The sequence below is a fragment of the Symphodus melops genome, assembly GCF_947650265.1.
Source record: "Symphodus melops genome assembly, chromosome: 16".
Classification (NCBI taxonomy): Eukaryota; Metazoa; Chordata; class Actinopteri; order Labriformes; family Labridae; genus Symphodus; species Symphodus melops.
Window position 1 is genome coordinate 19,854,373 of NC_136706.1, and position 13,761 is coordinate 19,868,133.

The 13,761-nt window shown below is 40.1% G+C and overlaps 2 protein-coding genes across 3 annotated transcripts in view; one reads left to right on the forward strand and one right to left on the reverse strand.

The window, feature by feature from the left end:
- Window positions 1–13,761, forward strand: part of LOC306837177 (AN1-type zinc finger protein 5-like) — a 36,083-nt gene that overhangs the window by 18,823 nt on the left and 3,499 nt on the right. The window contains exon 1 of one of the 2 annotated variants that reach the window (XM_079364732.1): window positions 11,459–11,687. The exons of the other annotated variant lie outside the window; for it this stretch is intronic. The gene's annotated coding sequence lies outside the window, so the exon portion shown is untranslated. Of the gene's footprint in view, window positions 1–11,458; window positions 11,688–13,761 lie in introns of those variants that run through there. 2 annotated transcript variants of the gene reach the window in all.
- Window positions 7,042–10,048, reverse strand: ccnb1 (cyclin B1). Its single transcript, XM_079364726.1, has 9 exons — window positions 9,945–10,048; window positions 9,572–9,700; window positions 9,011–9,121; window positions 8,736–8,918; window positions 8,498–8,656; window positions 8,182–8,418; window positions 7,956–8,096; window positions 7,763–7,873; window positions 7,042–7,681 (listed from the first exon to the last, which is right to left on the reverse strand). Exons 1-9 carry the CDS (start codon window positions 9,963–9,965, stop codon window positions 7,577–7,579), a joined length of 1,197 nt encoding a protein of 398 aa, XP_079220852.1. The 5' UTR covers window positions 9,966–10,048; the 3' UTR covers window positions 7,042–7,576.

Here is a 13,761-nt window from a genome sequence, read left to right on the forward strand (position 1 = left end):
CAACCCTCACTCAAACACCACTATGTAAAATTGATGACTAAAAGACAAGATCAAATTATGACAGCCGATTTCTGGGTGTAAACGTTCGATTGGTTCATCCAAAAAGCAGCTCGGTGCCAAGGTCCAGTGTCCTCTAGTTTTTCTCAATCTGTGTGTCACATACAGACAACAAAGGAGGTGACCAAGTGACCCCAGAGGTTGATTTACAGCGTGTCAGCAGGATGCGCCCCCCCCCCCCCCTCCCCTCCTCACAGTATGCTGAGGATTTATCATAGCTCGGAGGCAGCCTGAGTCACCAAACAGGTCAGATTACAACAAACCGTAAACACCAGCAGGCATCTCTGAACTGAGTGCGTCTGTTCCTTTAAAGTTACTTCATTAAGAAAACGAGCGATTTTTACTTTTGTTTTGAAGACGGCTTCCGTCGAGGTAGTCTTTTCTTGTTTTTGTTTTTCTTCATGCAGAGTGAATCTTTTTCTGGATTTTGTGACAAAAAAAGTGTATAAATATATGTTTAAAATGCAAACCATAAACCCACCGCACCTGCATTTAATTTGTCATATCTCTGACTTATTACAAAGCTCCAATCATATAACACCGAGCACTAGATTCCTTGGCAGTCTTTCTCTGATTATTCCTGATATCGTCAATCAAAACAAAACCCTCTCAGTCAGACAGTGTGATATAAACCCTGATAGTCACCATGCATGACAACATTAACTTAATAAGCCTTGTGAGTGTTATTCTGACCAGTGATGTCGGGTTTAAATACAGGAAACGGTTTGATAAGAAGAAACTATGGAGCCCCAGTCATGATGTAATGTGAACATCAAGATGTACTGTATGTGACCGCTGGTGGAGGAATGAGAAAGCTGCAGTTCAGGAGCAGGGTTGGAAAAACGTAAAGCTGAGACTTGTTTCACTTTTTTTAATGAGTCCATTGAGAACAAGTCTGCCAGTTAGTTCTGTCGATGTTTTATATGTGTTCACACATCTTTTCAGCAGTGACGAGACAGGAACATCAACAAGACAAACTTAAGACTTTGAACCTGTGATGGTAGGAACCGAGCTAATCCTCCTCTGATCCATCTCTCAGGTTCCTCCAGTCTGCATGTTGAAGTGTCCTTAGGTGAGTTATAAGGCTCCAAAAAGCAGCTCATTGGCTTGTGTCTAAGTAAGAGTGTGGATGAGTGTTTGTATGTAAATAGGGGGGTAACAAGTAGCATGAAGGTGCAATAGTTTGCAGACCATTTGATGAAGTTTGTCAATGCTTCAATTACCTCAACACCAAAGTCAGATACATCTCAGATAATAACTGTATATTGAAAATGGACAAGGCATCTCTGTCTCCCACCACTGTACAAAAGTGAACACAAAACACCAAGAGCCACAAAATGTGCAAATAGAATCTGCTTGTTAGTTAGATTGAATTAAAGCCACGCCCCTTCTGCTGACACAAGCACGCATTGAATATACTGGTGAAACATCAAGCAGACGAGATTCTTGGGTCAGTATGGAGCAGACATTCATGGTTATGCATTTTTCAAAAGAGCCAAAGAAGTCACGTGAGTTCACTGAAGCATTTAAAGCCAAGAGGTGAAAGAGGGATCTGGCTGCTGGAACTTTCTCGCCTTTACTCTTCTTACACTGCTAATCTAGTTGAGAAGCTGCAAAGAGCCCGAACACGGCTTCATTCTGCAAAAACAAGCCCGTCCAAGTGAAAAAGGTTGTTTGCAGGTAGCTCCTTGGAAATTTCTCTGACAAATCGTAATCCTGTGTTTCAAATGGGACCGATTTCTCAACAACTTTAAAATGCATGTTGGGGGCGCCGTTGGTCAAGTAGTTAGTTTGCAGTTGGCCAAGGTTCAAATCCGACCTGTGGCCCCTTTCCCTCACGTCATTCCCTCTCTCTGTCCCTGATTTCTATTCACTGTCATATCAGCCGTACAGTAAAGGCATTGAGAGCCCCAAAAATACATCTTTGAAAAAAAAAGGACACAGACTTCGACAGTTTGTGTTTTTTTCTCTTTTAACCAAACCACCCGTATCTTTAAAGACATGTTACAGTCTGGTTTCGTCCTGTGAGAAAGTCTCACAGGCACTTTAAAAAAATGTCGAATAAAATATATAAATCCCCAGATCTTGCATTGTGAAGGCCAGTGGAAAAAGCCTAGATGTGGAAGTGAACAGGACAACCAACAGTCTACTAGTTTGTAACCACACGGCTCAGTGAAACAGTCCAGTGGAGCTGATGTGGCCAAAAATAACCTCTAAAGACTGAAACAAGATAATAACTTCTTTTTGTCTCCCCAACACAGCCGCTGTCGCCAATAAAATGCATGCAATAACATTTGGGATTTCTGCAGAGGATTCGTTCTGCAGTGACTGAAGTCAGTTTCTGCACTGTTGTTTGCAATGTGCACTATAAATAAAAGGTTGTTGTAGGGATCACTTCTCTATTTGCTCAAAGAAATCTTATGTCCTATAATGTCCCTTCAGACTGTGACAGTTATTGTTTGGGATTTCATCAACACATTCAAAAGGATGCACACGGTCTCAGTGACGTCACCTATTTGTTTGTGAAGAGGTCTGTTAAAGCCAAAAAATGTCCGTCACCATATTGGAAATGCTGACTCCACCAAACTGTCAGTCGAAGAGAGTAACAGACGAAGAGGTGGGACTTCAGACCGGACATTGCCTCCTGATAAACTCAGCCACATTGTTGTGATTAGATTCATTGATCGAGGCTTTTACTGGACCGGACAGCTGTAGAGGGACAGGGACTGTGGGGAGAGAGAGTTGGGAATGACATATATCAAACAGCGTCAGGAACGGGAGTGGAACCTGCGCTCGGTCCAGTGACGACGGCAGCTTCATTTCGTTGAGTGCCAACGAGGCTGCCCCAAACTACCCTCCTAATGATGCACATTTATGATAAACCCCTCACCTCTCTTATCATTTAAACAGATGTGTCATGAAAGAATTTAACCCCCATTCACTTTCATTTTAACCAATGAAGAAATGAGCTGTTGAAACAAAAACCAGCTGCCGGAAAAAAAGTCATTTTTATCAGGTGTAATGATTAAAAAACAAGCTCTAGAGCTACTGAGACAAATACAACATTTAAAGTAATATCGTACATAGCTTTGAGATGTTTTGAATATGCACTTTTACTCCAAACGCTTTCTGCTCTCTTTCCAAAGACTCTAACAGTGACATTTCTTTCATAATAATAATCTGTCTGAGACAATTTGAAACATCTGTAGGTGTATAGGCCAACTTGATTGTGAGGAGAAGATGACTTCCTGTTTGGTGCTTAGTTAAGGTGCTCTGGAGAAAATTGCTTGCTTACCTTTCTGAATCCCTGTACAGGTCAGGCTACAATAGGAGCCTTTCATTCATTCATGTGACATCGAGCATTTAAGGTCAGTGAAGTTCAGGAAGCAGATGAGTTTTATTTGAAAATCTATAAATTGTGAAAAATGAATTCTTCTGTGTTTATTTGTGCTTCACTCGGCTCTCCTGCCCAGAGGCCTCATTCTGCCTGCCAGCTGCTAACCTATTAGCACCCCACAGAAACCCGAACAGTGCTGCCACGGGCCTCTGTTTGTTTGACTTTGTCAGTCTGAATTGAGCCGTGCAGACTCGGAAAAAGAGGTGAGAATGGGCATTGAATCAGTTTGAAGGGTGCACTTGTTAAATCTCTGGCCATCTTGGACGGTGTTTAGACTGGGATGGAGATCTTAACTCTCCACTCTGGTCTTGGACGATCAGCTTGTGGGTGAGATCTGTATTGCTGAAGATGCCTGAAACCAAGCTTTGCATTCTTTCTGGACCTCAGTGCTGACTCGCAAATTCACTTAATGGGAATGAGCTTGGATAAACATGGAAAAGGGCAGAGGCACTCAGGCTTTAAGGACACTGAAATGTGCAGAAACTTGTCAAATCGTTTTCTCAGAATGTGTGTTAAATGTCATGCTAAAATTTAATTTGCTCCATATATTTTCTCTTTTTTTTATCATAGCGTAAAATAACCACGCAGATAATTTTTGTTTTATTTAAATAAAAAGATTTTGAGAGATTGGCCTCCAATGTCCCTTCGAAGTAACATTTAGGAGGTAAATAGGAACACATTTGTGATTTTCTTTTCTTCTTCTTTTTTTAAACCAGAAGTTGTTATAACAGCTGTAGAGGAGCAAGGCATTGTCAAACATGTATACGATGAACACACACAGTGTTTGCCTCAGGCTGATTCCTGAGCTTCCTCATTTTCCAGCAAAAAAGCAAAAATAATTAGCTGTTGAGGGGGAACACCAATATCTCACATTTTAGACATAATTTCAATCTCGATGAAGAGACGATGCAAAGATTTCCTGAAGATAATTAAGTTAGTAAACTTAACTGCACATAAAGCCGTGTCTTGTGTTTGTATGAAAAGTTCTAAGTAAGTCCCCAAAATGGACACGTTTAATCATGCATCACTTTAAGAGATATACTCTCCGTAAAGTTGTCTTGAATCTGAGCTTTAGTGGCAGAATCCCTTTATGAAGTGTCTCAGGTACAATGGGATAGCTTTAGAAAGTTTAGGAGCCATTATGTGAACTTTACCTCTGTTGACTATATTTGTGATGTGTCGCTCCTTATATGGGTTTACAAGTCAACCTGATGGCGGCACGATCACGTTATAAAAATCCTGAAAAGGGCTTGAATGTTAAAACCAAAACCTTTCACTGAGTCCTCTAGGAACTATAAAAAAAAAAAGAAAATGAAAATTGTAGGCCAATCCATTTTTTTTTATTTGTACCATAGATTTTTATATTAAGTTACAGGCCAACATCTTCGAGTCTACAAATAAAAAACCCATCTATTTGCATGGATAGACACCAAGATGGTTTAGTGATGAGGTTTTGTTTTGGGGGTTTTTTATGCAATTTTGGTCAACTGCCCCTCAAGCATGTTAAAGGTTACGAATAAGCGATATTTTTCAGTGTCAAGTTGCTGAGTTGTCTTGAACTGCTCTGCTTTTATCTTCCCGTCATTATAAATGTCACACAGCTGAGTCTTTGTCATCAGGGCCAAATAGTGTTCCAGGCAGCTGTGAGTGTACGGTTTGTGAGCCCTGCACAGGAGGAATCTGTCTTGTAAACCGATATGGCTGCCCAGCCATGACCTCAGCCTCAAAGCATGAATCCTCAGTATGATGTGTGGGTTTAAAAGCCCAGCTTTGTCGGATAACTCACACTAATTATCACGTGTCTCTGTGGAAAACAACAGAAGCTTCAGAGAGGGACGGATGAAGACGGGATGTTATGGTGTCAGATACTTCATGTCACAATGTCAGATAATAATGTAGATTCTTCTTAAAGTGGCAAATAATTCAGCATTATGTAACTGAGCTATCAAATTGTGGTTTGGCTGTGTTTTACCTCACAGACAGTGAAGCACCACAGATCTTTTATGTGGATCCTCATATTTCACAGTTTGAACTCTGTGCATGAACTACAATGAACTCAAACTCCAAAGGTGCCAGATAATGCTTTTCCCCTTTCAGCAGCAGATGATTTCTGGTGTTAGACTTTAACAGGAACAGATGTAGACAAGCTGTTCGTCAGCAGACCTTTAGGAGAGATGGCCTAATGATCCTTGGGATGTACACAGACTGTGACTCACATCAAGCAGATGGCAGGTGGTCTTTTACAGGAAAGCTCTCCTGGCGTCCCCCTGAGGATGGAGGATGGATGAAAGGGGGAACTGGTTCCCCTGAGGACTCGGCTGTGAAAGGGTTAAAGCGATAAGCGCTCACACTCAGCTCCGTGCATTAGCTTTAAATACTGCTGGATTGATGGGATGAGTTGGGAGAAGTGTGTGCATCTGCAGCCAACGTGAAACCTATACATGTTTTAAAATGACTTCAACTGGAGTCATATTCCTGTCGAAGGAGTTTAAGAGGGAATTAAAACAATGTTTGTTATGCTTTGTGTTATAATAACCCTGGCATTGTCACATTCATTTGACTTTTTTTAAAAACACTTTGACAAATGTCAGAAAAGGACGAGTGATGCATTCAGCTACGTACTGGAACACCAAAGACCACAGCCACCAAACATGTTTTTGGGATCACGTTTCCTATTCTGTCAAAGTGTCTGCTGTAACTTTGTTTCGCAGAGCTGGATATTGATTTGAGAGAATCTGCTGTATGTTAATTTGTTGTGAATACAAACATTTGTGCCCGACGTGTTTTCAGTACGGCAGGTTTTGCCAACATCTTCCTCGCTGCAGCATGAGGAAGGTGTCAGGGTCAGAGATGGACACAGACAGCGCTCTCGTCTAGATAAGTGTAAGAATTCCAAACATGCTTTTATTTCAGTAAACCTAAAATCCATTACATGGCTCTTACATTGTCGAGCAACCATTTTTATGAAGACATGTTATTTTAACGTGATCACAGCACCATATTCCTTTTTGTGCAGGAAAAAGTACATTTGAACACAGATTGGAAATAAACATTAAATGACAGGCCAATTAACAGTACAACCAATTTTCTGAAGGACCATGTATAAACTTCTGTATTAAGTCAGACTTAAGTAGAAAAGGTTTTAGTTTTAGATAAGCTCGTCAGTGCACTCTAGTGGATAAACCGTAATGAAGACACTGAACTTCTTGTTCAAATCACAGCTTTCCATCACTGGCTTCTCTTTGCATATTGAGATAAAATAACTTGCAGTTAAAAGGCAGAGTAGTAGAAATGTTAATTTTACATTTACAGCCAGTACAAAGTTTAATCTTAGAACTGTTGTACTATACATGTGGACCGAGCTGTTATTTACTCCTTCATGTGTGCAGCATTGAAAGCAAGACACCATGCATTACCATCTCTATGCTATTACAGCCTTTGTGTTATTTGTAAATTGTTTTCCCCCCTCAAGTCTGAAGTTCCAGCAGGTAAATTCAGTTAATGCTGCATAAACACAAGGACACAAACTTAATGTAGTCTTAGAGCAGCCTCTACTGGCGGTCAAAAGTATGACAAGGAAACAAATATCTGGTATGAACCATTTAATTAGACTTAAAACACAAGAACTTAAAATCATTTAAAAAAAGAATTGCTGTACATTTTACACAGTCATACACATTAAGAAAAATCTGAAGTTTAAAAGAGGGCACATTCGTCAAATGGACCCAAACAAGACTGACCATTTTCAAAAGCAGGCCATAAGGTCTTAGAAAGCAGGCACCTTCAGCTACACTAAGCTATGAAAGACAGTTTTTTGAACACAATGTTTGTGCCCCTATAAATAACTTTAAAGAGGTCTCTTGGCCAAAGTAAGTAGTGCATTAATTGACAAATTTGCATTTCAGCCGATAGGTAGCAGAGGCTTGTGCACCAAAAGGGGACATTGTCATCACCGAGGAGCAAGTCAGTTTGTAAAGCTTTGGCTGCACATTGTTGGACCATGAGGTCTCCAATACCAGCTCTGAGATCAATTAAAACTTGTGGCATGCGTTCTAAAATAGTCAGTAAAAGTAAGTTTAAGTTACAACTGTACAAATGAGCACATGGTGCTTAACAGTCATTTCACTGGGTGGTTTGCTTTGCAAGATCCTTTACCAGTGAAGACTTGAGCTGCGGGATAGCTGCAATACGCATCTGCTTGGAGGTTGAATACTTTCCTTTAATAGCCTGCAGAAGACAAGGTTTCAGTGTTAGGATATCAGTGCAGCTAGTCACAAAGATACAAGAACCCATAAGGTTTCCACGTACCATATGTTTGGTCTGACCGTCATTCACTTTCACAACATTTTTGGCAATGTGTGCCATCACAGGAAGCAAACTCTCTGCTGTGTAGTCCATGTAGTGCTGCAGCGTCACATCCTGAGAGAATACAGAAAGTGAGTTTAGCATTTAAAAAAAAAAAAAAACTCTAAGGCTTCATTTAGACAGTGGTCAGACTCACCCATTCACCAGCATCTAAGATCTTGAGGGTAAGGGCCAGAGAAGCACTTGCAACCATGGAAGGTGGGAAGTGAACCATCTCATAGTCAACCATGGTGAGCTCCAGGAGATATTTTGCCAGGGTGTGCTGCTCAGCAGTTACCTGTAACATGTCCAAAGTAGAGACATCAGCGTCAATGAATAAACCAACCGTAATCTAGTGAATAAAAACAGTTTCGGCTACAAACCTCATAAATCTTTGAGGCCCTTCTGAGGAACTGCAGGGGAAGCGGACGGCCCAGTTTAAACTTTAGCACCCGCAGGATGGTCATCTCCATGTCTCGGATCTGGGCGGTGGTGTAGGCACGGTCTGTCACGTAGGCAAAGTCTGAGATCTCTGGTGGGTACATCTCCTCATATTTGGAAGCAAGGAACATGGCAGTTACACCAACCAGCTGCAGCTGCTTCTTGGGGACTGGGTGGTCCTGGTAAAGTGAAAATGACAGATCGTTAGCTCGAGGACTAAACACCGTCTACACAGAGCAGATGAGATTTAATGCTGACCTGAAGAAAGCGGTCAATGATTCCAACAGTCATGTACATAGTCTCCTGCAGCAGACGGAATTTGAGGTTGACTTGCACAAGCCAGTCAATGAGGATGGCACGCATGTTTCCAGTCAGCTCTTTACCCTGCAAGTAAACAGGCCTGACATTCTGCTCCACCTGAAACAGAAAACTGAGTTTAAAGGAGGGAGAGAATAAAAAGGGACCAAGTCAACCATTTAAGTGGAAAATGGGTCACCTCAAGCTGTCGGAGGTACTTGTAGATGTCTTTCACATATTCACTGCAGAGCATGGGGTTCTCGTAGTCATCTGCATCCACGTCCCTGATAGCGTTGTGAAGGATGACATCTGAAAAGGCCTGACACAGGTCTCCAGGCTCACAGCCAGATGTCTCCATGGGAGTAGGGGATGCAGGTTCAGGCTGGAAGGAGTCAAACATGACACAAGTTGAAGCCCTAGCACCACACCCATCCACTGAGCAGTCATTTGTATACTGAACGCCAGATAGCTTACCAGCACCTCAGGCACCTCAAGCGCAGGCTTGACAGCAGGAACAACATTTTTTGGTTTTGGTGCTTCAACAGCCTTTCCTACTTTGGGCTTTGTGGCCTCGGTCTTGACCGCCTTGAAATGAAAGTTACAAGTTAATGGAGTCGTTTACACAAAAAGCTAACAATTTTATGCAAATAGTTTCAAGATTGTGTTGGCTGAAAGTTACAATGCTTAATTTAAATTACATCTGAAATGGTTGATAAGGATTTTTACTTTCAACCCTTCATGTATCCTATGAAAGCATAAGAGTCCTACATTTAGGGTAAAATGAGCCACTTAAAAGGTGCGAGTCATGCATACAAATTGTTTCAACCAAAAAATATAGGCATTTAAATGTGCATATATATATATATATATATATATAGGTGAACCATCTAGAGCCAGATTAGGGAAAAAATGCACCTAAATAATTGTATGCAAGTTCACAAATTAGCAGGAAGTATTTATCTGCAGTAAAATGCAGCATCTAAGCAAAGCAATGAATATAGGGTGATAAAGGACGCACACACATTTCTTGCTTACCTTTTTCTGTGGCTCTTTGTTAGCTGCAATGTTTCCTATTTCGCCCAATGCCGCCCTCGGCTTCAGCCCGGGCCCAGTCACCGAGCAAGCCTTTCCACCAACATCGTTCCTGGCAGAAGCCAAGCGGTTCTGTGAAAAAATAAAACCATTTTCATCGTTAATGAATCCTTTATTTTTTTATAATTAAAGTGCTGCAGAGTTTGCATTAGACTTCGAACATGGAACAGCTGCGCGAGATCGCACATCACATAAGCGCACGAGGACATGTCACAAGATTTGTATTTAAAAAAAAAAAAACATTAAGTAAAAGATTTTTTTCTCACAGCATACAGTTTACGGAAAAAAAGAAAAATAAATACTTCTAATAACTTACTCTTGTCACTCGGAGAGCCATTTCGTAATGCGCTTTGCTTCCACAGAAAGACGGAGAATCGTAATGGAGGATGATGCGATGCACTTCGGGTGTCTTGGTTTAAATCCTCGCTCGCTGCACGCTGATTCGCTGCGTCCGGAATTTTCTGAGCACCTGATTGGCCGAGCGCATCTGTTTCAAATGCATCCCCAGGACAACCAACCAACCAAGGTCACGTGGTCCTACGCTTGTTTTTTTTCTTCATTTCCTTTTCCTGTAAATTCTTGCTTATCTTTTTTAAAACAAACATATTCAAAAATGTAACACAATGATAAATCCATTTACAAAACTAATACGTCTTAATTAAAAAAATAAGTCAATAGTCTACTTATACCGTAGACTGCAGGCTTACACAATTAACACTCATAAATGGGAATACTATTTTGGAAGCAATAAAATAGGATAAGGATAAGGATAATTCTTTAAACCACATGTTCGAAAAATAACTTTAAAAGGAATAACCTCTACATAGAAGTTCAAATTAATTTATACTGTTTATATAAGTTTTAAAAAGTACAATTAGCCTATGTGTTTTTCCCCCCAGCACTAAACTATTTTGTCATACACCAGTAAGCAACTAAACAAAAATATTGGGATTACGTGTCAACAAATCTAAATGAATTTACATGAAATAAAATATAAAAGAAAAGTCAAATCATTCTTAGATACTGCAAATTTGTGAATATTTGTGAATATAAAATGTACTTAAAATATGATCAAACAACAATTAAACCTCTTTGTTCTGCGTGCTCACTTGTAAGTACTTTCTCCACATTAAACAATTTAACTTTATTGGGGACTGGAAGTCTTTGAATGAGGTATTGGAGCTGAAGGCAACATCATTTAAACTCCTTTTTTTTAATATCCACAGACTGTATCATCATGTCTGCGGTGTAAAACTACAGTTGAATTATTTTTTGGTGAGCAGTTACAGAGTCTCAGTTATGTTAAAGATGCTTTAGAGAGTGTTGGTAGAGAAAAGGGAAAGTTGGACCAACACACAGATTATATATGTTCATAACTCTAAACTGTCCTCATAGGAAATTTCGTCTTTGAAGATAAAATGCTGTGTTGGAGGTTATGGTTGTGACCCCACAGTGAAACCATAACTCTGATGGGAGCTTCTGAGCTCCATAAACAGTTTTAAAGTTTCTAAAGTGAATAAAGTTTGTGTATTTAACTCAGAAAATAGAGTAAGGAATTGTTTCACATCTCCAACTTTCAAATGTCAAGATAGACAGATAGATAGATAGATAGATAGATAGATAGATAGATAGATAGATAGATAGATAGATAGATAGATAGATAGATAGATAGATAGATAGGGCACTTATGGGGAAAGAGTAAGAGTGTTAGTCCACTGCTTTCAGGCATCACTACACCACTGGGTGTTGTGTGTTGCTGGCTGTAGTCCAACAAGCAGCATACCTTCCAATCACAGGGTCACAATTTCCGTGACGTAGGCCGGAAAGGGAGCACGCAATCGCAAACGCACCACGTAAAGCAAAACAGATGCCACCACCACGAATCAGCAGTGAGCAACAGAGGAGAAGGTAGTCCCAGGCTGAGTCTGTTTGCCCGAGAAGAGACCGATAAGAAAAAGGCACAAACATCACCGACATACCTAGACGGCCCTAGTTTGTAAGCTCCAGAGTAAACCGAGTTATTCCTCTCATCATCCAGAGAGTTCACATAAAACCAGCGGTGAGTAAACCTTGAATAAATACTTCAACCAAACAAAATTAGAACTTGGGATTGTTTCTGAGCTAAAGTGCAAGAACAATCTTTAAGTCACAGTTTTATTTGCTGATGTTTAGCATGAAGGTGAAATAGATTTGTTATCGTGTTAAAAGAAAACTTTTTTTTTTAAATACACGTGCTGATGGAAAGAAAAAAACAACTTCTCCCACTGCTTGATTGAACAAAACCAACGTCTGTATAGTTCAGTTCTAAAATTCACACCTTTACCATCAATGTTTTAAACGTTTTTAACGTTTTTTTTTTATCGCCGACGTGTTGGAGAATAAAGCTGAATGTATTTAGTCATTAATCTGCTAGCATCATCGCTAGCATCATGCTAAGGTGAATTTGATGTTTACTTTTTTCCGAAGTTTCGCTCTTATTGTGTCTGACAGTTGGCATGTTTTTAAATCAACCACACGGGTATGGGTATTTTTTTAATTTAGCTTCGGTATATAGTTGTGTAAATTATCTTAGCTCCTCTCGGGTGCTAAGAAAACAAAGAAACAAGACAAAGCAAAAGTGCTAACAGCTAGCTAGCATGCTAACATTAGCGAGATCACGAGAATCCGCTCACAAGGTTGTTTTGGCCATTTCATCGCGTGAATATTTGTATAATGAACACAACTAATAGTTCAAATTGTTGCTTAATGTGTGTGTCTATTAGCTCAATAACGAGACACGCTCGATTATGTGTAGATAATGTTGGTGTAACAGCTTTCTGGAGATGAAAAACGCTAGCTGCAGCCATGATCTTGCTAGCATGACTCAGTGGATTTGTGGCTGTGGCCTGTTGTTTGTCAGGAAGAAACCTCGAGTTAAAGCCAAGATGATTTCTAAAGACAGTTTTAAACAATTCAAATGAGCACACAAGTGTAGAGATGGGGATTGAGTACCTCTTTGTGATATTGGTCAGGTTGTAGAACCCAAATCATCCTCTGATTAATAATGATGTGTGCTCAGTGATTATTTTTGGCTTTTGTCTTCGTACTCGACTCTTGTAGTGATCTACAGGTGTTATGCTGTTATTTGTTGCCATGTCTGAGTCTGAGTTCTGTAAATTCCTAAAGTGTCTAAAATGTATTTCATCCCCCTGGTTAGAAAGCTGATGGGGATACACCGTCTGACACCAGGTCAGCCATGTGTGCAGGGCTGTGGAGAGGTTGTATATAAATAGACAGGAGGAGGATCACTGCCTCAGAGCCTCATTGTATTGAGGTAACTCTTAGGTGTCTGCTCTCCAATGGGATCACAGTGTCACATTGCACTCCTGTGACAGAGGAAATCCACCACAGAGTCCGGTGTGAGCTTGGAGCACAAGAGTCTGCAGACACACACATGTGAAGGTGTTTCTAACAGTGGGTCTTTGACTGGGACAGGAGGAAGTTAGTAGTGTGAATACTTCCCTATATGCTTATTTTACTCAGTCATTAAAACAGGCTTCTCTCTTGTGATATACTCACAACTTCCTTTTTATGTTTTGAAAAGGCTGGTACGTGTTTCTCCAGAGCTCTAACTATGTAAATCAGGGGTGTCCAAAGTGCGGCCCTTGAGGTGATTTTTTATTTATTTTATTTTTTTTGGGACCCTCAAGTATCAGAAGATTTTGGCCCGAGGCCTCATTCAGATGGCATATTTTATTTTTATTTTTCATGTTAGCAAGGGGTGAATGATACTATGACAAGTATTTAATATCCTTTTATGATAGGGTTTCTTTGTGAACTTTATGATCCTGATCTACAAAACCTTACTATTAAAAAAATAGAACAAAATACTTTCTCACTGTAACTAGTTATTGTTATTTTTGTAGAGGTCAAAATACAAAAAGTTTCTTACAGTATTATTAAAAAAAAAAAAAAAAACAACAACCTGTGGCCGGCGAGTGATTGTAACGCAACAATTTTTGGCCCGCAAGAAAACAAGTGAAGGCACCACTGATGTTAGTCAATCCTGCTTTATATGGCTGAACATTCAGGTTTGAAAACCTGCTTTTCACCTCTATATTTTCAGAACAAAACCGCTTAGAAGGAGAAACAGC

Bases quoted from the DNA above. Each gene is read 5' to 3' on its own strand.
- ccnb1 (XM_079364726.1), bottom strand. From the start codon at position 9,965: ATGGCTCTCCGAGTGACAAGA. The intron at 8,657-8,735 runs GTGACCCATTTT...TTTCTGTTTCAG, and splicing joins AGTACCTCCGACAGCTTGAG to GTGGAGCAGAATGTCAGGCC. The intron at 7,874-7,955 runs GTGAGTCTGACC...GTATTCTCTCAG, and splicing joins TCTTAGATGCTGGTGAATGG to GATGTGACGCTGCAGCACTA.